The sequence below is a fragment of the Saccopteryx leptura genome, chromosome 1 (assembly GCF_036850995.1).
Source record: "Saccopteryx leptura isolate mSacLep1 chromosome 1, mSacLep1_pri_phased_curated, whole genome shotgun sequence".
In the NCBI taxonomy this organism is placed as follows: Eukaryota; Metazoa; Chordata; class Mammalia; order Chiroptera; family Emballonuridae; genus Saccopteryx; species Saccopteryx leptura.
In genome coordinates, this window is record NC_089503.1 from 99,065,104 (window position 1) to 99,089,073 (window position 23,970).

The 23,970-nt window shown below is 43.7% G+C and overlaps 1 protein-coding gene and 1 pseudogene across 3 annotated transcripts in view; both read right to left on the bottom strand.

The window, feature by feature from the left end:
* Positions 1 to 23,970, bottom strand: part of UBE4A (ubiquitination factor E4A) — a 58,506-nt gene that overhangs the window by 14,236 nt on the left and 20,300 nt on the right. For all 3 annotated transcript variants that reach the window (XM_066372315.1, XM_066372330.1, XM_066372322.1), the window contains 7 exons: positions 22,841 to 23,174; positions 21,615 to 21,735; positions 11,257 to 11,561; positions 8,462 to 8,594; positions 4,575 to 4,762; positions 987 to 1,087; positions 763 to 876 (listed from right to left, as the gene is read on the bottom strand). In XM_066372315.1, the coding sequence (XP_066228412.1) occupies positions 763 to 876; positions 987 to 1,087; positions 4,575 to 4,762; positions 8,462 to 8,594; positions 11,257 to 11,561; positions 21,615 to 21,735; positions 22,841 to 23,174 (1,296 nt within the window). The remainder of the gene's footprint in view (positions 1 to 762; positions 877 to 986; positions 1,088 to 4,574; positions 4,763 to 8,461; positions 8,595 to 11,256; positions 11,562 to 21,614; positions 21,736 to 22,840; positions 23,175 to 23,970) is intronic.
* On the bottom strand, positions 4,863 to 6,826 carry LOC136389716 (MKI67 FHA domain-interacting nucleolar phosphoprotein pseudogene; annotated as a pseudogene).

Below are 23,970 nucleotides of genomic sequence, written 5' to 3' on the forward strand. Positions count from 1 at the left end.
GGTAACTTTTTTCACAGACACAAGTTGCTGGGATATTGCTCATCAGTATGAGGAGCTCATGGCTACCCAACCGGCCACCCTCACGTTTTGCTGCTCCATCTCCCTTTGGGTCACTGCCCTATTTTATAACTGTGGCAGATGTGTGACTTTTTACATGAGCATTAATAGGCATCTCCACAGGGACGATAAAGGGAATAAGCTCAGAGGCACCCAGCTGTACACTTTGTGAAACTCGTGTTTCAAATATAGCTAAATATTTGGGAGGCAATGGAGAGATGAAGAGAAGTGATGACTTAGTCTTTATATAAAAAAATAACCCAAACCAGAGACTTTTTTCCTAAGCAGTGATGTAAATATCTGACTCTTTTAGGAAAGAGGGATAAGAACTACTATACTGCCTTAGTGAGCCACTGTTACTAATGCATTGGGATGGAAAAGGTTGACAGTCCTGATGAAACACAAGATTCTGATTTCTTTTGTAACATTAGCCCAATTAGTTCTGCCTGTGTACCTTAGTTTGGTCTCACCAACTTTCTTTACTATCCTATGCCAAAGTAACATCATAGTTTGAGGTTTCCATGGACCTTATGGAACAATATTTCCCAAGGTCTGTAATGGCAAGATTGGCAGTATAGTACTTGCAAATTTTTGGTGTCTTAAGACTGGTAGTAGAAGCATGAAAATTGCTATGATTATAAGGTAAAACATAGGTACTGGCCATGATTTGATGATATAGGAGCAGCTAATCTTTTTTTTTTTTACCTGTATGGCTTCATCCAAAAGGAAGATGGCATCATTCATCAGCAGGTTAAGGAAGCGGAGAAAAAGTGGGGGATTCATAGCTTCTAAATTCTTAGAGGCATAGTCAGCCAAATCCTGTAAGTTCCAGCCCAAGAGAATACCATTTTAGTACTGAACCATAACTTACTGGGGCTTATCTGAAGCAAAACTCAGCTCAGTTTTGTTTTCAGTGAAAACTCTCTCACCTTAATGCTCTCTCGATAGGTATCTGTTCCCCACATGTACCTTAGAATGGGATACATGGGACGACGGTAATTAAACTTCTGTTCAAACTGATGGGGGTCCCCTGGAGTAAGGTAAGAGCAAAATACCAGCAATGGTGCTGCTATTAGAGAAAGAGTAAGAGCTTATGCCTATGTATAGCCATTTCCCCTTATTCTGAGTATGTCCAGGCTACTGACAATATCTGACTTGGGACTTAAAAAAGTAAAGGCCTACAGTTGTAGACAAGTGTTTGCTTATTTCCCTACTGAGAGAACAAAAGGATACCTTACACAGAAAAGGATACAGACCAAGCTATACATCAAATGTAGAGTATTTATCAGACTTTGAAATGAGGCCTCTGGAGCTGGCCACTATGGCAGTGATGGCCATATGCAGAATGGGTTGTTAAATAATCCCACATTCTTTTTTTTTTTTTTTTTTTTAATATTTATTCATTTATTTGAGAAAGGCAGGGGCAGAGAGAGAGACAGGAACATTGAGCTGCTCCTGTATGTGCCCTGACCTGGAATCGAACCGGCAACCTTTGTGCTCCGGGATGATGCTCCAACCGACTGAGCTATGTGGCCATGGCAATCCCACATTCTTTATAGATAACAAGGCAACTGTATAGCTAGCTTAAAAAAAATGTATTTATTGCCTGACCTGTGGTGGAGCAGTGGATAAAGTGTTGACCTGGAATGCTGAGGTCACGGTTTGAAACCCTGGGCTTGCCCAGTGAAGGCACATATAGGAAGCAACTACTACGAGTTGATGCTTCCAACTTCTCCCTCCACTTTCTCTTTCTCTCTCCCTCTTCCCTGTCTCTAAAAATCAATAAATAAAATCTAAAAAAATATTTATTAATTTTAGAGAGAAAAAGGAGGGGGGAGGGAGGGGCTGGAAGAGGAAGAGGTAAAGAGGTGGAGGGGGAGGAGAGAGAGAGAGAGAGAGGGAGAGGGAGATAGAAAGAGACTGATTTGTTGTTCCACTCATCAGTGTACTCATTGGTTGATTCTTGTATGTACCCTGTCCGGGGATTGAACCTGCAACTTTGGCATATTGGGATGACACTCTCACCAACTGAGCTGCCTGGACAGGGCTCAACTGGTTCTTTTTTTGTTGTTGTTTGTGTTTTTGTTTTTGTTCTTTTTACAGGGACAGAGAGAGAGAGAGAGGGATAAATAGGGACAGAGAGACAGGAATGGAGATAGATGAGAAGCATCAGTCATCAGTTTTTTGTTGCAACACCTTAGTTGTTCACTGATTGCTTTCTCATATGTGCCTTGACCGCGGGCGTTCAGCAGACCAAGTAACCCCTTGCTCGAGCCAGCGACCTTGGGTCCAAGCTGGTGAGCTTTTTGCTCAAGCCAGATGAGCCCGCGCTCAAGCTGGTGACCTCGGGGTCTTGAACCTGGGTCCTTCTGCATCCCAGTCTGACGAACTATCTACTGCGCCACCGCCTGGTCAGGGTGGTTCTTGATTATTCTATAAAATCAAGTCAGCTAAAAAGCTGAGGCTTATATTGCTTTTGACATACCAAAGGTACCACTAGAGCACTAAGGTTGGGTCATATAATAAAGGAAGAGCACGTGATATGGAGTTAGAAGACCTAGGTTTTCCTTCTGTTCCATTTAATGCAAGTCCCTTAACCTTTTGCAACTTCCATTTTCTCATAAATAAGACAGAAATATAATACATCCTCTACCATCATATAATGAGATAATTGCAGCAATTTATTGTGCAACTCATGTACTATGAAGTTTTACATGCACTTTTTTCTCCCTTATCACTTCAACCCATTTTGCACATGAGAAGAAACCAGGGCTCAGGAGAGTTAAGTGAAGTAAAAATCCAAATATGGAAAGGCAGTCAATAAAATGTTTCTTTATAAAGTATATAATTATCTAACCACTATGCTATATACCTGAAACTAATATAAAATAATATTAAATATAAACTGTAGTTGAAAAAAATACGTATTGTATTTGTCATTAGATAGTAGGACAACCCTTTAAAAGGGGTCTTAAAACACTGTATAGCCCTGGCCGGTTGGCTCAGCGGTAGAGCGTCGGCCTGGCATGTGGGGGACCCGGGTTCGATTCCTGGCCAGGGCACATAGGAGAAGCGCCTATTTGCTTCTCCACCCCCCCCCTCCTTCCTCTCTGTCTCTCTCTTCCCCTCCCGCAGCCAAGGCTCCATTGGAGCAAAGATGGCCCAGGCGCTGGGGATGGCTCCTTGGCCTCTGCCCCAGGCGCTAGAGTGGCTCTGGTTGTGGCAGAGCGACGCCCCGGAGGGGCAGAGCATCGCCCCCTGGTGGGCAGAGCTTCCGCCTCTGGTGGGCGTGCCGGGTGGATCCCGGTTGGGCGCATGCGGGAGTCTGTCTGTCTCTCCCCGTTTCCAGCTTCAGAAAAATACAAAAAACAAACAAACAAAAAACCAAAAAACAAAAAAATAAACACTGCATAACATCCTGTTTACTGGTTGAGATGGGGTACTGTTTACTCAAACATAGCATCTCAGGGTTAGATCTCAAAAGGCCAAGAGAGAAAGGGAATGTTACCTGCTGTTATTCTTTTTTAAAATCTTTTATTATTTATTGATTAGCAAGACAGGAAAGGAAGGAGAGAGAGACAGGAACATCAATCTGTTTCTGTATGTTCCCTGATAGGGGATCGAACTGGCAACCTCTGTGCTTCAGGATGATGCTGTAAACAACTGAGCTACCCGGCCAGGGCCTTGCTGTTATTTTTAATCTAACAATTAGACTGTTAGAGAGACAGTCTGGGCAATAAAAGAATTTCTCTACAGGCACATTGTCTTATTATCTACTATTCTGCAATTTTGAGGCAGAGAAAATAAAGACTCAGATTTTTTTTTTTTGTATTTTTCTGAAGCTGGAAATGGGGAGAGACAGTCAGACAGACTCCCGCATGCGCCCAACCGGGATCCACCTGGCAAGCCCACCAGGGGGCGATGCTCTGCCCACCAGGGGGCGATGCTCTGCCACTCCGGGCGTCGCTCTGTTGGGACCAGAGCCACTCTAGCGCCTGGGGCAGAGGCCAAGGAGCCATCCCCAGCGCCCGAGCCATCTTTGCTCCAATGGAGCCTCGCTGCGGGAGGGGAAGAGAGAGACAGAGAGGAAGGAGAGGGGGAGGGGTGGAGAAGCAGATGGGCGCTTCTCCTGTGTGCCCTGGCTGGGAATCGTACCCGGGACTTCTGCACGCCAGGCCGACGCTCTACCACTGAGCCAACCGGCCAGGGCCAAAGACTCAGATTTTAACTGGAAAGCCTCATTTGTTTTGAGTATGATTTGATCAAGCAATATAATAATCTTTTTTTTAATTTAATCTTTTTGAGAATCCATGTCCTCATATGTAAAATGAGGATAATACAGTAGAACTTTCCCGATGGTGACAAATTAATGAGACAATGTAAAGAAAAGCTCTTAATATCAAAGTTGGCATAGAGTAGGAATTCAATGATGACCGATGACATTTTTCTGATATTCAAATACTGATCAAGCTTTGCAATTGTACACGTCTCAGCTTTTCAGTTCTAGACTTCTTTACCTGTAAACTCAATGTCCACAAAGACCTTGATTAGAGCTTCTGCAAGGTGGGCTGCATAGGGAAAGTTGCAGAACACACGTTTCCGGTGGAACACACTGGATACCAAGGGATTTGGAGTCTGATCCAGGTGGGGCATCACTGCTTCCAGCACCTCAGCCAGTTTGGCTCTTAGGTGGGGATTCTTCATCCTGCAATTAGGGCACAAAGCAAGCTGAGCTGGTAATTTTTAGTTTTTATTTTTAGATTTTATTTTATTTGATGGTAACAACAAAGACTGTGGTTTAGAACTTAAACCTGAAGTTCACGGTGACCCTTCTGTCCAGGCAGAGTAACTAAAGACAGATAAGCATCTGCAAAGAAAACTAAAAGAGACTAGGACAAGGAGGCAGTGAGAGCCTGGCGACTGCAAGCTGGAGCGCATGCCTGTGTTTCAGCTAGGGCTTTCCTTATTGACTTCAACCAAGTTTTATTCTCTAGTTAAATACAAGAAGTCAGCCATCATAATAAAACCACATTTTCCAAAAGAAGTATTATACATAATACATTCAGAATCACTGATTGCTTTTTTTCATCCTTTTTCCCTTGAATGTGTTTGTCTCGTGTTTCTTCTTTTATGTCAGATAAGGGCTGTTTGAAAACTATTTTATAATCTTCATCATCTATTTTAGCCCTTCAGATTTTTTAAAAAAATATTTGATTGAGAGAGAGAGAGAGAGAGAGAGAGAGAGAGAGAAGCATTCACTTGTTCCACTTTAGCTGTGTATTCATTGGTCACTTCAAGTATGCGCCTTAACCAGAGATTGAACCTGCAATCTTGGTGTTTCAGGACGATGCTCTAACCAACTGAGCTAACTGATCAGGACTTCAGATTTTTATTTTGTAAAAAGTACACTGTGGCCCTGGCCAGTTGGCTCAGTGGTAGAGCACTGGCCCAGCGTGTGGAAGTCCCGGTTTAATTCCTGGCCAGGGCACACAGAAGTGGCCATCTGCTTCTCCAACCCTCTCCCTCTCCTTTCTCTCTATCTCTCTCTTCCCCTCCCACAGCCAAGGCTCCACTGGAGCAAAGATGGCCCAGGCGCTGGGGATGGCTCCTTGGCCTCTGCCCCAGGCGCTAGAGTGGCTCTGGTCACGGCAGAGCGACGCCCTGGAGGGGCAGAGCATCGCCCCCTGGTGGGCAGAGCGTGGCCCCTGGTGGGCGTGCCGGGTGGATCCCGGTTGGGCGCATGCGGGAGTCTGTCTGACTGTCTCTCCCCGTTTCCAGCTTCAGAAAAATACAAAAAATAAATAAATAAATAAAAATAAAATTTGTATGTAAAATCAATGAAGAAAAATTACAATCAATTCTTTTTTAGCTAATCTCTTACTAAATAACTTCTTTCTTTTTAAATTGCTTCTCCATCTGTAACTTCTGGAGTGTCCAGTTCTGATTCTACTGTTTGACTGCCATATATATATTTTATTATTAATAATAATAAATAATAATAAAATAAAATGTTTATTTTATTATTTTAGAGAGAGGAAGGGAGGGAGGAAAGAAAGGAACATCAATTTGTTTCTGTATGTGCCCTGACTGGGGGTTGAACCAGCAACCTCTGCTTCAGGACGATGCTCTAACCAACTGAGCTATCCGGTGAGGGCTGGATATGTTTTCTTAAACGGAATATGCCACTCTCTAAATTAAAAGTTCCCAGTACTTTCTCACATGGCATAAAATGACATAAGAGTCTTCACCAAAAAGGTAGTTGTTCACTGTTTAAGCAACTGTCTTGGCAGCATCTTCAGAGTCAACCTCCCCGAAGGACTAGTCTTTACTACTTCCAGAGTCTTCACTTTTGGACAGTCTGAATCTTGTAACAGTGCCAGATTAGGAAAAAAAATGCTTGGACCTGGGTTTATAAAGTGCTGGAGGTTGGTGGCCCACATAGATTATTCTAGGAGTTTTTTTCCCTTGCTTTTGTTGCTTGCTTGCATGCCAGCAAGCCTGAGCCACTACCTCCTTCTGAAACTTGGCCTCCTCCTGTGGGTTCAGGGACAGGGGTGGCTTGGCCAGGCCTACAAACACCACCATGCTGAGAGCGTCTAAGCTGAGGAATCAAATTTTTATGACTACTCTCCTCACAGGAGCCAAGACATCCTAGAGTCTTGCCGTAGCGGGGAACACCCTATATCACCACAGTGGAGGCAACGTCCTATGCCAGAGCCTTTGGGGGAAACGGGACTCTGCAGTTTTAAGTCTGTCAGTTTCTGGGGGATAATTCAGGAGCTACCATTCAACTTTTTTTTTTTTTTGGGTGTGTGTGTGTGTATTTTTCTGAAGTTGGAAACGGGGAGACAGTCAGACAGACTCCCGCATGCGCCCGACCGGGATCCACCCGGCGATGCTCTGCCCATCTGGGGCGTTGCTCTGTTGCAAACAGAGCCATTCTAGTGCCTGAGGCAGAGGCCATGGAGTCATCCCCAGTGCCCGGGCCAACTTTGCTCCAATGGAGCCTTGGCTGCGGGAGGGGAAGAGAGAGAGAGAGAGGAAGGAAAGGGGGAGGGGTGGAGAAGCAGATGGGCGCTTCTCCTGTGTGCCCTGGCCGGGAATTGAACCCGGGACTCCTGCATGCCAGGCTGATGCTCTACCACTGAGCCAACCGGCTAGGGCCACCATTCAACTTTTGAGGTCACAGCTTACCACATACGAGGGTGAGTACTTAAGTTTGTATTTAATGTTTAGCCATTCTATGTACTTCTCTATGATAATGCATTCTTTGAAGCTTACTATTCTGTGACTGTTTACTTGGGATGAACCTGCCTTTCTAAGCTTTCTAAAAGCAAGGACCATGCCCTGGCCGGTTGGCTCAGCGGTAGAGCGTTGGCCTGGCGTGCGGGGGACCCAGGTTCGATTCCGGCCAGGGCACATAGGAGAAGCGCCCGTTTGCTTCTCCACCCCCCCCTTTCTCTCTGTCTCTCTCTTCCCCTCCCGCAGCCAAGGCTCCATTGGAGCAAAGATGGCCCGGGCGCTGGGGATGGCTCCTTGGCCTCTGCCCCAGGCACTAGAGTGCGACGCCCCAGAGGGGCAGAGCATCGCACCCTGGTGGGCAGAGCTTCGCCCCTGGTGGGCGTGCCAGGTGGATCCCGGTCAGGCGCATGCGGGAGTCTGTCTGACTGTCTCTCTCTGCTTCCAGCTTCAGAAAAATACAAAATAAATAAATAAATAAATAAAAGCAAGGACCAGGGTATAGTTATTCTATATTACCATGTGTGCCTGATAAATACTTGCTGACTTATATTTTCTCATGAGGTCTGCTCAGCTCAGGGAAGGGTTGGCTTTCACCTACTTCTCACTGACAAGGCTCCACGGACTGTGGAGCATTCTCTTCTTTGTGTAGCAAATCTTCATTTATGTACACATTGTCTCCTTTGGCCTAGGCACCAAAAAAATCAGAGAAGCATCTCTACAGGTTAGCATCTTCGTTTGGAAAAGAGGACTACAAGTTATAAAGGAGAAAAACTTGAGATCAGAAAGCATTTACCTAAGTTTAATGCTCACCCAACTCAGGATTTCAAAGGCAAACTGTATCTTAACATTACTAAAAGATCATTAGTACCTGGCTGCCACTGGCGAGGTTTCTGCATTAAGGTAACTGTTTTAACCAGGAAACAGCAGTGGAATTTCTATCAGGTACCATATATGCAAGTTCAGATTCTCTGTGGGCAAAGTCCTTTGCCTCTCTAGAATGGGATTTTTTGGCTACCCATCAGAATGGTCAGGTGATCCATTAATGTTAACACAACTTCTGAAGGCAACCTCTTATAAGGCAGACTTGTTTATTTCTTGGTTTACAAGTCTTCTGAATGTTTTGCAGCTCTAAACAGTGACTGCCAAACTTTCAGCACTTCACCTTTCTATGCTTCCAGTGAAGATGGTGATAAAGTGAAGGACATGTTCTAGGGAATCTGCTGATGTCTCTAAGATGTCATCGGCAAAGCGGCGGAGAAAAATGAGGAAATCACCCAGGTTATCTGCAAAAAATTCTGGAAGAAAATTCATTGGAATTAGCCAAACATCTGACTCTCTGTACATACAAATTCTATACTGTACTTAATGAAGGTTAACAAAACCCAAATGTCTTGCAGATACTAGGAATGGTAAGTTAATAAAATAAATGTAGACTCTCCTTTAAATGTGTCAATTTTAATTTTTAAAATTCATTTTAGAAGGAAAGAGAGAGAGAAGGGGGAAGGAGCAGGAAGCATCAACTCCCATATGTGCCTTGACCAGGCAAGCCCAGGGTTTTGAACTGGCGACCTCAGCATTTCCAGGTTGATGCTTTATCCACTGCATCACCACAGGTCAGGCTCAATTTTAATTTTTATTCAAGTAAATATAAAAGCAGTAGAGACACAAAAATATTAACACATCAGTACAGTTTAAGAAAGTATACTGTGATATATTTCCACACTCAAGGTTAACTGTGAACTAAATAACCCTTTAGGTGTATGAAGAATTTTGAATGAAGATTCATTAGGTGATTATGGTCACCAGTCTCCAGATGGTCCTCGCCTCCTGGTATTCTTACCCTTATGTGTCCCCTCTTATTCTTCCAGGGTAGAAGATACACCCTGAGGCATACAGAAGTGATGGTATGTCATTTCTATGACTAGGTTATATAAGCCAACAGCTTACATATTGGTTGCTTGCTCTGGGGGAAGCCAACAGCCGTGTTATGAGTATTTCTCTCCTATATCTCTCATATCTCTAAGGAGAGACCTATGTGATCTGAAAAATAAGCCAGCAAACAATTGAGGTTTGCCAACAACCACATGACTAGGCTTAGGCTTGTGAGCAGTTCCTTCATCCCTGGTTGAGTCTTCACATTCCTATGGTCCTGGGTGACAGCTTGGCTGCAACCTTATGAGAGACCCAGAGTCAGAACGATGCAGCAAAGCTGCTCCGGAATTCCTGACACGACAGAAACTGTGTGAGATAATATTGGTTGTTGTAAAGTTCTATGATTTGGGGTAATCTGTTAGTTAGCAATAGATGACCAATACAGTGAGCAAGAACAGATAAGCTGAGCCTGACCAGGCGGTGGCACAGTGGATAGAGCATTGGACTAGGACGCAGAGGACTCAGGTTCAAAACCACAAGGTCACTGGATTGAGCACTGGCTCATCTGGCTTGAGCGCATAGTCGCTGGCTGAGTGTGGGATCATAGACATGACTCCATGGTTGCTGGCTTGAGCCCAAGGTTGCTGGTTTGAGCAAGGGTCACTCGCTCTGCTATAGCCCCCCCCCCCCCAGGTCAAGGCACATATGAGAAAGCAATCAATGAACAACTAAGGAGCCATAATGAAGAACTGATGCTTCTCATCTCTCTCCCTTCCTGTCTGTCACTATCTGTCCTTCTCTTTGTCTCTGTCTCTCTCACACACACACACACACACACACACACACACACACACACTATATAAGCGGATTTTTAAAATTTTATTTATTTATTTATTCATTTTAGAGAGGAGATAGATATAGAGAGAGAGAGAGAGAGAGAGAGGAAGGGGGGAGGAGCAGGAAACATCAACTCCCATATGTGCCTTGACCAGGCAATTGCAGGGGTTTGAACCAGCGACCTCAGCGTTCCAGGTCGATGCTTTATCCACTGCACCACCACAGGTCAGGCTAAGCTGATTTTTTTTTTTTTTTTTTTTCATTTTTCTGAAGCTGGAAACAGGGAGAGACAGTCAGACAGACTCCCGCATGCGCCCGACCGGGATCCACCCGGCACGCCCACAATGGGGCGGCGCTCTGCCCACCAGGGGGCGATGCTCTGCCCATCCTGGGCGTCGCCATATTGCGACCAGAGCCACTCTAGCGCCTGGGGCAGAGGCCGAGGAGCCATCCCCAGCGCCCGGGCCATCTTTGCTCCAATGGAGCCTTGGCTGCGGGAGGGGAAGAGAGAGACACAGAGGAAAGCGTGGCGGAGGGGTGGAGAAGCAAATGGGCGCTTCTCCTGCGTGCCCTGGCCGGGAATCGAACCCGGGTCCTCCGCACGCTAGGCCGACGCTCTACCGCTGAGCCAACCGGCCAGGGCCTAAGCTGATTTTTTTTTTTTTTAAGTGAGAGGAGGGAAGATAGTGAGATAGACTCCTGCATGTACCCTGGCCAGGGTCTACCTGGCAACCCCCTCTGGGGCTGATGCTTGAACACTGAGCTATTTTTAGCACTTGAGGCTGATGCGCTCTAACAGAGTCATCCTCAGCACCCAGGGCCATGCTTGAACCAAGTGAGCCACTGGCTGTGGAAAAGGAAGAGGGAGAGAGGGGAGAGATAGGAGAGAAGGAGGGGGAGAAGCAGATGGTTGCTTCTCCTGTGTGCCCTGACCTGAAATCAAACCCAAGACATCCATATGCTGGGCTGATGGTCCATCTTCAGAGCCACCAGCCAGGGCCCATATACAGTAATCTGATTTTGATGGACAATATCTGCCAACCACTCACCAACATACATAACATATAAATCTCCCTCTGATTTAACGAACAGATAATTTTTTTCCCTTAAGGAAGAGCACAGGGAGAGTTAGGAGAGTTGACTAATAATTAAGGAAGGGTATTCTGAGGAGTAAACTTCCAAAGTGACCCAGTGAAACTTAGATGGCTATAAATAGGAAGTTCCCAAGGGAGAAGAGAGTCTGCTTACCTGGCACATAAGCCAAAGAGTTGTAGCTATCCGGCAGAGGAAAAGTTAGCTCTATTGGCTGTGAGCCCTCATTGCCTATGGCTAGTTGAACTAGTAGAACAGCCATGGACACCTGCAAATTTAGGCAGTTTTGTAGCATCTGTGGCTCAGTCATGGCCGTCTTGGTAGAAAGATAGATGGTCATTAGTCGTTCAAACTGCTCACGAAGGTTATCAGCAGCAGGGCTAGAACTTTGTTGAGCATCCCGCCAGGCTACCTGTAGCCGATGAAGATTTTGGTTGATTTTTACCATCTGATCATGCAACCTGCCCCCAGGAAAGAAGAAGAAACTGGGTCAGGAGTCACCTATAGAAATAGTATAGTAGAGACAATTCCAGAAATGCAAACCCTCATTTATTTATTCTAGTGTCTCTTTTAGGATATAGAGAGCTGCAGTTAGGATGACACAGAAGGTACTAACGATAGTTACTGACAAGACAGAGAGGCAAGCATAGCATTGGGAAAATGTTACCAAGTATTCAACATAATTAAATGTAATTAAAAATATTTAGCAGCTTCCAAAGAACAGTAGCTTGCTCAAGTAGGGCGTAGATTGAGCTGTTATAATGTCAAATAAATAACTATTAAGCAAAATACAAGAAGCCCAGCAGGAGAGTGTGACAACACACCAGTGCAATGACTACTCAGATATGGTTACTGTATTCCCCATGTATAAGACATGCCTTAATTTTGGGGCCCGAAATTTGAAAAAAAAAGTATTACATAAAGTTAATGAATTCAAGTTTTATCCATCATAAATTCATACAACTCCTCGTCACTGTCAAAACTTCCCATCCATTTGCTTGTCCTCATCTGTGTCTGATGACAAATCACTGTTTTCATATATTGCCTTGTACTCAGTTTCATCTATGGCATTTGAAATGCCCCACTTCTTAAATGACTTGACAATGATCTCAATCTTGATATTATCTCAAGATCTTTTCACCCAGGGACAAACTTCTCCTATAGTTGATTTCTTCACTCTTCCTGCTGGTGTCAAATTGTCCCTAGAAGACTTCATCCATTGGTTCTATTCGTCTCTCATGGCAGCTTTGAAGGGTTTATTAATGCTGGCATCAAGTGGTTGGAGCTGGGATATCAAGCCTTCAGGTATGATGGTAAGTTTTGTTTTTTGCTCTGCAGCAATCTTTGTGTTTTTGTTATGTGTGCCCTGAACTGATCAAGCACCAACAGGGCAGGTTTACGTAAGAGCCCACCTAGTCTCCTTCTCCAAACTTTCTCAAACCAGATCTTCATCCCATCCTGACCCATTCAACTCTTGTCATGAACGTGGACAATCATTCCTTGAGGAATGTCTTCTTTTGGCATTGTTTTGTGTTTGAAAATAAGCATAGGAGGCAGCTTGGTTTCGTCAGCACAACAAGCTAGAACAACTGTATAATGGTTCATTTCATGTCCACTTGTCTTCACAGTTACATTTTTTTTTTTCATTTTTCTGAAGCTGGAAACAGGGAGAGACAGTCAGACAGACTCCCGCATGCGCCCGACCGGGATCCACCCGGCACGCCCACCATGGGGCGGCGCTCTGCCCACCAGGGGGCGATGCTCTGCCCATCCTGGGCGTCGCCATATTGCGACCAGAGCCACTCTAGCGCCTGGGGCAGAGGCCAAGGAGCCATCCCCAGCGCCCAGGCCATCTTTGCTCCAATGGAGCCTTGGCTGCGGGAGGGGAAGAGAGAGACAGAGAGGAAAGCGCGGCGGAGGGGTGGAGAAGCAAATGGGCGCTTCTCCTGTGTGCCCTGGCCGGGAATCGAACCCGGGTCCTCCGCACGCTAGGCCGACGCTCTACCGTTGAGCCAACCGGCCAGGGCTCCTACAGTTACAGTTTTCACCCCCTTCTTATCAACAGTTCTGTTACTTGGGACATCAAATTGAAGGGGGACTTTGTCCATATTTGCAACCTGTCTCAACTCAAACTGATGTGCTTCAGACACTGAATGACAAAATGATGAAATTCAAGCTCAAAGCTTTCAGGCATCTTTTGGGCAAGTCTGGTGCGTGTACACATGCTTAGTCCATTCCGTTTCATGAACCTGAAGCAGCAATTGTGTCCTCCTTTGAAATCAGTAACTTCTTTTTCATCAGCAATTCTTCTTGCCTCATGCTGAACCATCTTTGTAGACACAGGAATTCTAATTGCCCTTTGCTCTTCAATCCATATCTTTAATTCCCTCTCTAAATCAGGCCATTTTGTTGACTTGCCTCTCATGACCTTCTTCTGCCGTGGAGTTTTCAGTAGGGTTTCTTCTTCCTGTAGCCAGTTTAAGATTGATTTCTCAGTTGGAGGAGGACCAAACTTACATTCAGTAGCACGATTTCCATTCACTTTTGCAAACTGGATCACTTTTAACTTGAATTCAGCACTGTATGAAAATCTTTTCTGAGCCATTTCTGGGCAGAACATGGCAAAATGTAACCTACTGTAATACAGTGTGTCCATAAAGTCATAGTGTACTTTTGACTGGTCACAGGATAGCAACAAAAGATGATAGAAATGTGAAATCTGCACCAAATAAAAGGGAAACCCTCCCAGTTTCATACCTATTCAGTGCAGTTCGATGTGGGCTCACGCACAGATTTTTTAGGGTTCCTTAGATAGCTATCTCGTATAGGCTCCACAGACTCGTCACTGACTGATGGCCTACCAGGATGGGGTTTCTCCACCAAACTGCCGGTTTCCTTCACTGCTTATCCCACTGAGTAATGTTACTCCTATGTGGTGGCGCTTCGTTATAAACGCGCTGATATTCTCGTTGCACTTTGGTCAAGGATTCGAATTTAGCGAGCCACAGAACACACTGAACTTTCCTCTGTACCGTCCATGTCTGACTGGCATGGCCATGGGCTGCTCCGCTGTATACACGGTATTACGTCATCATCTGCGCATGCGTACATGCTGCCACATCATCCTATAGACACTGGGAGGGTTTTCCTTTTATTTGGTGAAGATTTCACATTTCTATCGTCTTTTGTTGCTTTCCTGTGACCGGTCAAAAGTGCACCATGACTTTATGAACACATTGTATACTGGTAACAAGTGCAAAACAATGAGCTCAAGGACAAGAGCAAAAAAGCAGGAAATGCAAGTAAAAAGCCCCAAAACCCTATAAGACGCACCCAGTTTTTAGACCCCAAATTTTTCAAAAAAGTGTGGGAGATGGTGTAAAGCCAGTAGCCATGACCACCATCACAGCTGCCTGGCCCATGCAGGTTCGCATTTGATTCAGACAGATGGTAATGAAACAATGGAGCCAAGAACTGGTGGGCCATTAGCTTTAATACTAGCTTGCAGCCAGTGGGCAAGAAATACACACAGTGGGAAAACACTTTCCTTTCCATTCAGGGCTCCCAAAGCCACTGACTTATCCGAGTTTCCTGGAATCAAAGGTGTCTACCTCACCAGCCTTATTCACCTCTGCTCTCCATCTTCTCTCTGCACAAATTCTGCACTAACTGGCTTCTCCTTCAGCACTCCGCCATTTGGGCTGCTGCTTCTCTCCTCCACGTGGCTTTTCTCTGCTCTCTCCTCTCTAATGCTAATCTCAGGAACTGAGAGAGAGCAAGCTCTCAGTCATAGAAATCAAAACCTTTAACCCAATATAAAAACAAGGAAGTCTCTGATACATAGTCACTTAAGGTGGGAAAGGCTTAGTCTTAAAACTAAGCCTTAGGGTATAACAACCCTGCCTGCTTACAACCTGTCCCCCACATTCAATGCAAATTATAAGCAAGCAAACCTATATATCACATTTACAAACTTATTTGACCAACATTCCACCCCTTTTGCTCGCTTCACAATCTAAAGCATAGGTATATCTGCACAAGGAAATTAGGCACATTACACAAATTACAACAACATGACAAATCATACAATTTCAACAATTACAAAGGTACATTTCACCAGTCTCTGAGCACTTTGCCAAAAGCACAAAATGTCCTCGGACTTCTTTCTAGTCATGGGAAAAGCTTCCCGGGGCAGGGGATGGCCTCCAGCTAAGTTTCCCCCCACCCCTATCAGGGTATTTCACATTGTTCAAAATCCGTAAGTCCATCCAACAAAGCAGCCAGTGCTCACTCTGGTCATAGTCCAGGAATCAGTCCAAGCTCATGGGGCCTCAGCCACCCCCCTCATCCCTGCTGTCCTGGCAGGTCTTACCCTGTCCCAAAGAGGAGCACATGGCAATGGAAGTTAGCATTTCCATCTCCGCTCCAGAGAGCATGATGGAATCCACCCCTATGTCCAAAATCGCAGACCTACCAGGGACGTAGTAGGTACTCCTTGCTGCTGGGCTCTCACCTTCTGAAGACTGCGAACTGCAACTCCAGCCTGATTCTCCTTATCCTCCAAAGAGGAACTGAAAACACCAGCTCCCACTGCCTTCTGCTCTGCGGGCCTTGTAGCCCCAGCTTCGTTCGGCCTCAGCCCCGGCCTCCTGCTGCTGCTGGCTCTCCACAGTGTCCAGGACAAGCTGCAATTTACGAACCTGTGATTCCTTCTCCAGTGGCTGCTCCATTTCCAAGCAAATCTTGCGAACCTGGTTGGCCTCCTCTGGTGCTTGCTCCAGCTCTAGGGTCAGCATCTCTTTCTCCCATGTTTGCTCCAGCTCCTTCCACTGCTCGGTTTGCAGGTCCCGGGCAGCCTCTTCCACAGAGCTCTCGGTTTCCTCACACATGGCTGTGAAAGTCAGCCAGCCTACAGCCCCCAAAAGGACAGCCATGGGGAGCCATAACAGCAGCCAGTCCTCTACTCCACCGCTCAAAGGTGATGGTGGCTCCATACCGAACTGTATTGAATCCTGCCACAGACTACACCAAATGTAAAGCTGGTAGCCAGGGTCACCATCACAGCCACCTGGCCCATACAGGTTCGCATTTGATTCAGACAGACAGTACAATGGAGCAGAGAACTGGTGGGCCATTAGCTTTAATCCTTGCACCCAGCAGGCAAGAAATACACACAGTGGGAAAACACTTTCCTTTCCATTCAGGGCTCCCAAAGCCACTGACTTATCCGAGTTTCCCGGAATCAAAGGTGTCTACCTCACCAGCCTTATTCACCTCTGTTCCCCATCTCCTTCTCTCTGTACAAACTCTACACTAACTGGCTTCTCCTTCAGCACTCCACCATCTGGGCTGCTTCTCCTCTCCTCCACGTGGCTTTTCTCTGCTCTCTCCTCTCAAATGCTAATCTCAGGAACTGAGAGAGAGCAAGTTCCCGGTCTGCCCCATTTTATAGTGTAGAAATCAAAACCTTTAACCCAATATACAAACAAGGAAGTCTCTGATACATAGTCACTTAAGGTGGGAAAGGCTTAGTCTTAAAACTAAGCCTTAGGGTATAACAACCCTGCCTGCTTACAGCTTGTCCCCCACACCCAATGCAAATTATAAGCGAGCAAACCTATATGTCATATTTACAAACTTATTTGACCAACAGACGGCAAGCTGACAAAAGTCCTCACAGTTTAAGGTTTAAGCAAAAAGGCTAAGCTCTTCCCCACAACCTCTGATTGTTTGATTAAGTCGGTAAAGGTAATTTACATGCCCTTCCCCACACCTTCACGTTAGCTATAATGCTGATGGTTTCTACTCATCCCATTCCTCACATCCCTAGAAGAGACTGGAGGCAGTTTTCTTTTTACCCTTTGTTTTGTGAAGTTAAAATGTTATGCATAGTGGGGTGTTTTCTGCACTTGGGAGAATTCTTGGTTTGCCTTGAAAATGTGACTCTGTATCTGATCTCTCTTTGTTTTGCAAAATAACTTTGCTTTACACTATAAAAATAAAGCTTTTGGGAGTGCAGGGGCTCTTGCAGCCTATCAGTCTTGGCAATGAGTCCAAGACTGGCAAAAGATTCCATCTTTTTTCTTTCTGTATTTATTTTCTAATCCTCTGTCATTCATACATGGGGAAATATAGTATATGGATGGTCTTTCCATGGTTAGAAGAGAACTAAGGCTGGTAAAAAAGGACTCTACATTAGTAATGACCACATATAAACAGGCAGTCACCTGGGATGCAGTCTAAAAGAAGCAGCTCCCAGCCTTCTGCTGTTCAATATTATATTATTTTTCACAAAGGGTCAGCCAAATGTTCTCTAATGCAAGGAAGACCCACAATTCAATGTTATGGGTGGTTTTCTCTATATGTACAGTCCAAAATAATCTTCTTTTGCCATGCAGATAATGTCTGGGGTTAAGTAACCTATACTGGGTGTATGGCCAGTTGCCACGGCCACCATCACAGCCCCCTGGCCCGTGCAGGTTCGCATTTGATTCGGACAGACAGTAATGAAACAACGAGCCAAGAAATGGTGGGCCATTACCTTTTAATCCTAGCTTGCACCTGGCGGGCAAGAAATACACACAGTGGGAAAACACTTCCCTTTCCATTCAGGGCTTCCAAACCCACTGACTTATCTGAGTTTTCCTAGGATCAAAGGTTTCTAGCTCACCAGCCTTATTCACCTCTGTTCCCCATCTCCTTCTCTCTACACAAACTGGCTTCTCCTTCAGCACTCCACCATCTTGGCTGCTTCTCCTCTCCTCCACGTGGCCTTTCTCTGCTCTCCTACAGCATGGGCTCCTCCTAGAACGTAATCACTCTTCCCTCCAAACACGTGGTCTCTCTTCTTTTTAAAACCTGTTGGAGCGAAAGCCTTCCCCTAACACACATTAATATAATTATGCCCATCCCAAGCAACTAATATTATCACCTAAGTGACGGGCTTCCATGTGGGCAGAGCCATCTTTAACAAAGTGAGCATAATATATTTTATCTGCCCAACACTGCGGAACTAGATGACATTTATTTTTGTGTTTGTATCTAGATGACTGAACAGGTCAAACATGCTGAATTGTTATCTATTGTCTCATTTAAAATGTTGATGACAAGAATAGAAAAATTCCCTAATAAAGATCTAATGTCATTTTTCTATTTTTTAAATGATTTTATTTAACTAATAGATGATTTCCCCCCTAAGGAACAGCAGAGGGAGAGTTAGATAAATTTCCATGTTGAACAACAGACAATATTAATGATAGAAACCAACAGCTCTGAAAATCCTGACTGCTTTAGTTCTTGGAAGACGATTTTCTGACATGCAAACAGTGAGGACACAAGGTTGAGCACAAAGCTGTAAATTCCTCTATACATTCACCAGTAAATATTATCTGCAAGTATGAGTAGGGGGAATGAGAACTTGTTGCTTCACTCTAGCTGTTCATCGGTTGCTTGTTGTATGTGCCTTGATCGGGGAAGCCCAGGATCTCAACCCGGCAACCTCAGCATTCCAGGTCAGCTCTCTATCCACTACCACCACAGGTCAGGCTAATTTCAATTTTCAAGAAATTTGCCAAGTTTTGTAAAATGCTGTGTCAATTCAAGTATCCTGGTAAGGTATTAAAAATTGCTATCCTCGCTCTCGGACATCTCTCGGAGCAATATATTTGCTGATTTATCTCCACGGGGAAGTGAAATAAAAGACAGGATAAACAAATGGGACTATATCAAACTAAAAAGCTTTTGCACAGCTAAAGACAACAAGAACAGAATAAAAAGACAAACTACACAATGGGAGAACATATTTGACAATACGTCTGATAAGGGGTTAATAACCAAAATTTATAAAGAACTTGTAAAACTCAACACCAGGAAGACAAACAACCCAATCCAAAAATGGGCAAAAGAGATGAATAGACACTTCTCCAAAGAGGACATACAGATGGCCAATAGGTATATGAAAAAATGCTCAACATCACTAATCATTAGAGAAATGCAAATTAAAACCACAATGAGATATTACCTCACACCAGTCAGAATGGCGCTCATCAACAAAACACAGAATAAGTGCTGGCAAGGATGTGGAGAAAAGGGAACCCTCCTGCACTGCTGGTGGTAATGCAGACTGGTGCAGCCACTGTGGAAAACTGTATGGAGATCCCTAAAAAAACTGAAAATCGAACTGCCTTTTGACCCAGCTATCCCACTTTTAGGAATATACCCCAAGGACACCATAAAACGGCTCCAAAAGGAGAAATGCACCCGCATGTTTGTGGCATCATTGTTCACAATAGCGAAGATCTGGAAACAGCCCAAGTGTCCGTCAGAAGACGAGTGGATTAAAAAGCTTTGGTACATATATACTATGGAATACTACTCAGCCATAAGAAATGATGACATCGGATCATTTACAATAACATGGATGGACCTTGACAACATTATACGGAGTGAAATAAGTAAATCAGAAAAAAAACTAAGATGAATCCATACATAGAAGGGACATAAAAATGAGACTCAGAGACATAAATAAGAATGTGATGGCAACAGGGGTGGGGGGTGGGGGGAGGGGGGATGGGGTGAAGAAGGAGAGAGGGGTTGGGGGAGGGGAGGGGCACAAAGAAAACCAGATAGAAGGTGACAGAAGACAATTTAACTTTGGGGGAGGGGTACACAGCACAATCAAATGTCAAAATAATCTAGAGATATTTTCTCTCAACATATGTACCCTGATTTATCAATTTCACTGCATTAAATTTAATAAATAAAAAAAGTTGCTATCCTCAATACCTCTAACTATTGACTACATATTGAAAGTAGCTATTTTCTCTCCTTATTTATACTTGTAATCACAATCAGCTGAATTACAGGGGAAAACTGCTAGAACCACTATAGCTAGCTAGAACCTGAACCTTTTTTTTTTTTCTTTTGGCAGAGACAGAGAGAGTCAGAGAGAGGGACAGATAGGGACAGACAGACAGGAAGGGAGAGAGATGAGAAACATAAATTCTTCATTACGGCTCTTTAGTTGTTCATTGATTGATTTCTCATATGTGCCTTGACTGGGGGGCTCCAGCAGACTGAGTGACCCCTTGCTAGAGTCAGCAACCTTGGGCAAAGCTGGTGAGCCTTGCTCAAATCAGATGAGCCCGCGGTCAAGCTGGCGACCTCAGGGTCTCGAACCTGGGTCCTCCACATCCCAGTCCAATGCTCTACCCACTGTGCTACCGCCTGGTAAGGCTAGAACCAGAACCATTTTTGAAAATCATACACTTTAGTTCTCAAATCTTCAAATTTCTAAAATCCTCTTTATGTTTTATTTGAACATAGATCTTTTGTGGTCATACTGATCTTACTGGAATCCCTTATAAACATTTAATTTTTTTTTAAAATGTATTCATCTTTAGAGAGGAGAGGGAGAGACAGAGAGAGAAGGGGGGAGGAGCTGGAAGCATCAACTCCCATATGTACCTTGACCAGGCAAGCCCAGGGTTTTGAACCGGCGACCTCAGCATTTCCAGGTTGACGCTTTATCCACTGCGCCACCACAGGTCAGGCTACATTTTTTTAATTTTGCCAATTTTGCCCAGGCTGGATAGCTCGGTTGGTTAGAGTGTTGTCTCAATATACCAAGGTTGTGGGTTTGATCCCCGGTCAGGGCACATACAAGAATCAACCAGTGAGTGCATAAATAGGTGAAAAGACAAATTGATGTTTCTTTTTCTCTCTCTCTAAATCAATAAATACATAAAGAAGTTAAAAAAAATAAAATTATGGCCCTGGCCCAGTAACTCAGTTGATTAGAGCGTTGTCTCAACACGCCAAAGTTGTGGGTTTGATCCCTGGTCAGGGTACATACAAGAATTAACCAGTGAATCCATAAATAAGTTGAACAACAAATCAATGGCTCTCTCTTCTCTCTAAAAAAATTAATAAAAAACCCTTTAAAAATAAATAAATTATCATTTTGCCAATGTTGTCTCTACATCATAGAATAAAGCTTGGCCTTTTTTCATCAAGAGTGTAAGTAATGAAAGTTCAAGAGCAGAAAATGAAATATTAAATGAAAACAATTCTACTTTCACAGATGACAACAGGAAGACAGTGATTTAAAAATTTGGAAATTTAGAAAAAAATACTAGCGAACTTTAATTTTAAAAAGTTTAACATGTCAATAATTAAAAATGAATTCAAGTTAACTGGACAAAGCCAATTCATGTAAATACAAATAAATGCATATAATCCCTTTTCCTACTAAATCCTACTGTGAGCCTTCATATTATATAAGACTGACTTTGAACTAAATAGTTCTTGCCTAATGACATCAGAAGAGTTACTGCCCGGGCCCAGTAGCTCAGTTGGTTACAGCATTGTCCCGATACACCAAGGATGCAAGTTCAATCCCTAGTCAGGGCACATACAAGAATGCATAAATAAATGGAACAGTAAGTAGACGTGTCTCTCTCTCAAATCAATAAATAAATCAAAGTAAAAAAAGAACAAAACTAAAGAAGAATTACCTGTGAAATCCTAAGTATAACGTATACTCTGTCAGGACAAGGTTCTCTGTTACAAGGTTGTAGGTCTGGGGAAACTTTGGCTCCTGTACAGCTGGGATCAGACAGGTTTCTTTGTCCAAACCTCAAAGAAGTTAAAAGGAACAGTAAATGGCTTGCCATAGACATCTGTCCTGGTCTCCCCTTATTCTAGTTCAACTTCCATACTGCTATCATGCTATCAGTGGGACCTTTTTCTTTTTTTTTAAAGTAATATCTTCTTATAAACAATCTTATCACATTACTACTCCTTTGTTTAAAAAAATCTTTTGGCTTCTCACTATCAACAGAAATGCAGTTAAATTTCTTTAGCTTAATCATGAAGTCACCAAAAATGAAAAGGAATAGATAATATTGTTCAAGAGCTAGACAATGGATCATTTGTATCTATTTTGTGCTTCTCTTTAAGATTATTTGCTTTTGAACATGTCTTACTTTTACAACTGGAAAAGTTACAAAACTGGCAGGAACTATGTACACTGAAATTACATGTAATTCTTTCCGAGTGGTAGAATTATGAATTTTTCTTTTCACTTCTCTGTATTGTTCGAGTTTTCTCTAAGCTGGACCCAATCTTCTGCCTCCCCAGACTCACTTCCTGCCATTCACATACCCTTCCCTCCTCCACCTTTAGCCATAATGATCTTTTTACTGTTCCTTAGTCAAGCCTTTCCATAGTGTTGGTGCTTTATGTGCTTTATGCTTGTCATTCTCTCTGCATAAAGGGATTCCCTGCTGCTTTGTCTGATAAACCCACCCCATCTCTCAAAGCTCAGCTATAAAGACCTCCAACTTCTCTAGAATTTATTTCTCACTCCTTCCTCTGTGTTCCCACAGCTTAGCTCTGCATATCATACTATAATTATCCATTAATATATCTGCTTCCTTCTGGGGTTTTTGGAGTCATAAAGGACAGGGACTGTGCTTTACTAATTTTTAAAAGAAAAAATGAATGAATACACAAGGCTGTCAAATTCAGAGAGAATGTCTCACTAAAGCACAACATTTAAAAGCTACCAGTTTTATTGGTAAAAGTCTGTCCTAGTGAAATTTATAATAGCTCTTCTGTCTGCCTCATCTTCTTTAAGAGGTACCTTTGTGAGAAAGAATATGGACATGAGTGCCTTTGATGTCACACACATGCAAACACACAAACACACACAATTTAGGGAAGCCCAGTACTCCCTTACCTCTCATGTGTACATTTTTTATTTTTCGTTCTTCATCATTCAACTCCTTCAGGGCACAGTAAGTGGGATTAAAGGTGAGGAGTCGAGAGGATCTGGGTTTGCAAAATGGCTGGCACAGCTTCAGGAGAGCAGCACCCAGATTCAGAAAGAAGGCATCTGAGGCATACATTTGGAAGAAGATTTCTGGCATCTGGTTGGCCCAAATCTTGGTGCGGCCTGCATTTGCATGCAAACAGTTTCCAAGCCAGGACAAGATACAGTGTTTGGTTTCTGGAGAGAGCTGGAGTAAGTTCTTCAGCATCTGGTAGATCTTTTCATGGAACTGAGCCATGAACTGTTTAATCAGAAAACATAACCACAGAACATTCCAGTTTCACAATCCTAATATTGATTACTCCCAAACCTTAGCCACCGGCAATTTCTAAAAATATGTCAATCCTAATCTTTTTCCTTACTCTCCCTGTGCCTTACCCCCAGGTCTAATTAAAAAACGTTTTCTGGGCACTTATGAGATTTCCTGATGAGCTGCCAAACTGCAGATAGCATTTATGTAGCTTTAGAGTTGGGATCAGTAAACTTTTTCTGCCAAGGGTCAAATGATAAATGTTTCTGGCTCTGCATGCCATGTGGCCCTTATAGCAACTATTCAGCTCTACCATTATGACATGAAATCAAGCCATCAATAACATATACAAATGGGCATGGCTGTGTTTAATAAAACTATTTACGAAAACAGGTGGCAGGCAGAATTTGGCTACTGCTGTAATTTGCAATCCTGTGTTTTGGGAGCTGTGGTGATGGGAGATTTAAACTACCCCCAATTCAACCATTTACTGCCTCATGTTGGCTAGACTTCTATAATTTATACTAAGAAGGCCAAATAGAGAGGACATAGAAAGGAGGTAAAGAGAAAATAAATTGGTTTATTGGCTGGAGTTCAGTCAGAAGATTTAGGAGCTAAAGTTCTGTAAGAAACAGGTTGGTGAGAAAAACAAGAGTGGAGAGGAAGAGGCTGTGCTCCAGCATAGGACAAAGAATAGCAGCAACTTATTCTTGAAACCACACCAACATTTATCCTCGGCCCTTAGCACGTGCTATAAAGAGGGTAACTTCTTTACATGATTAAAAAG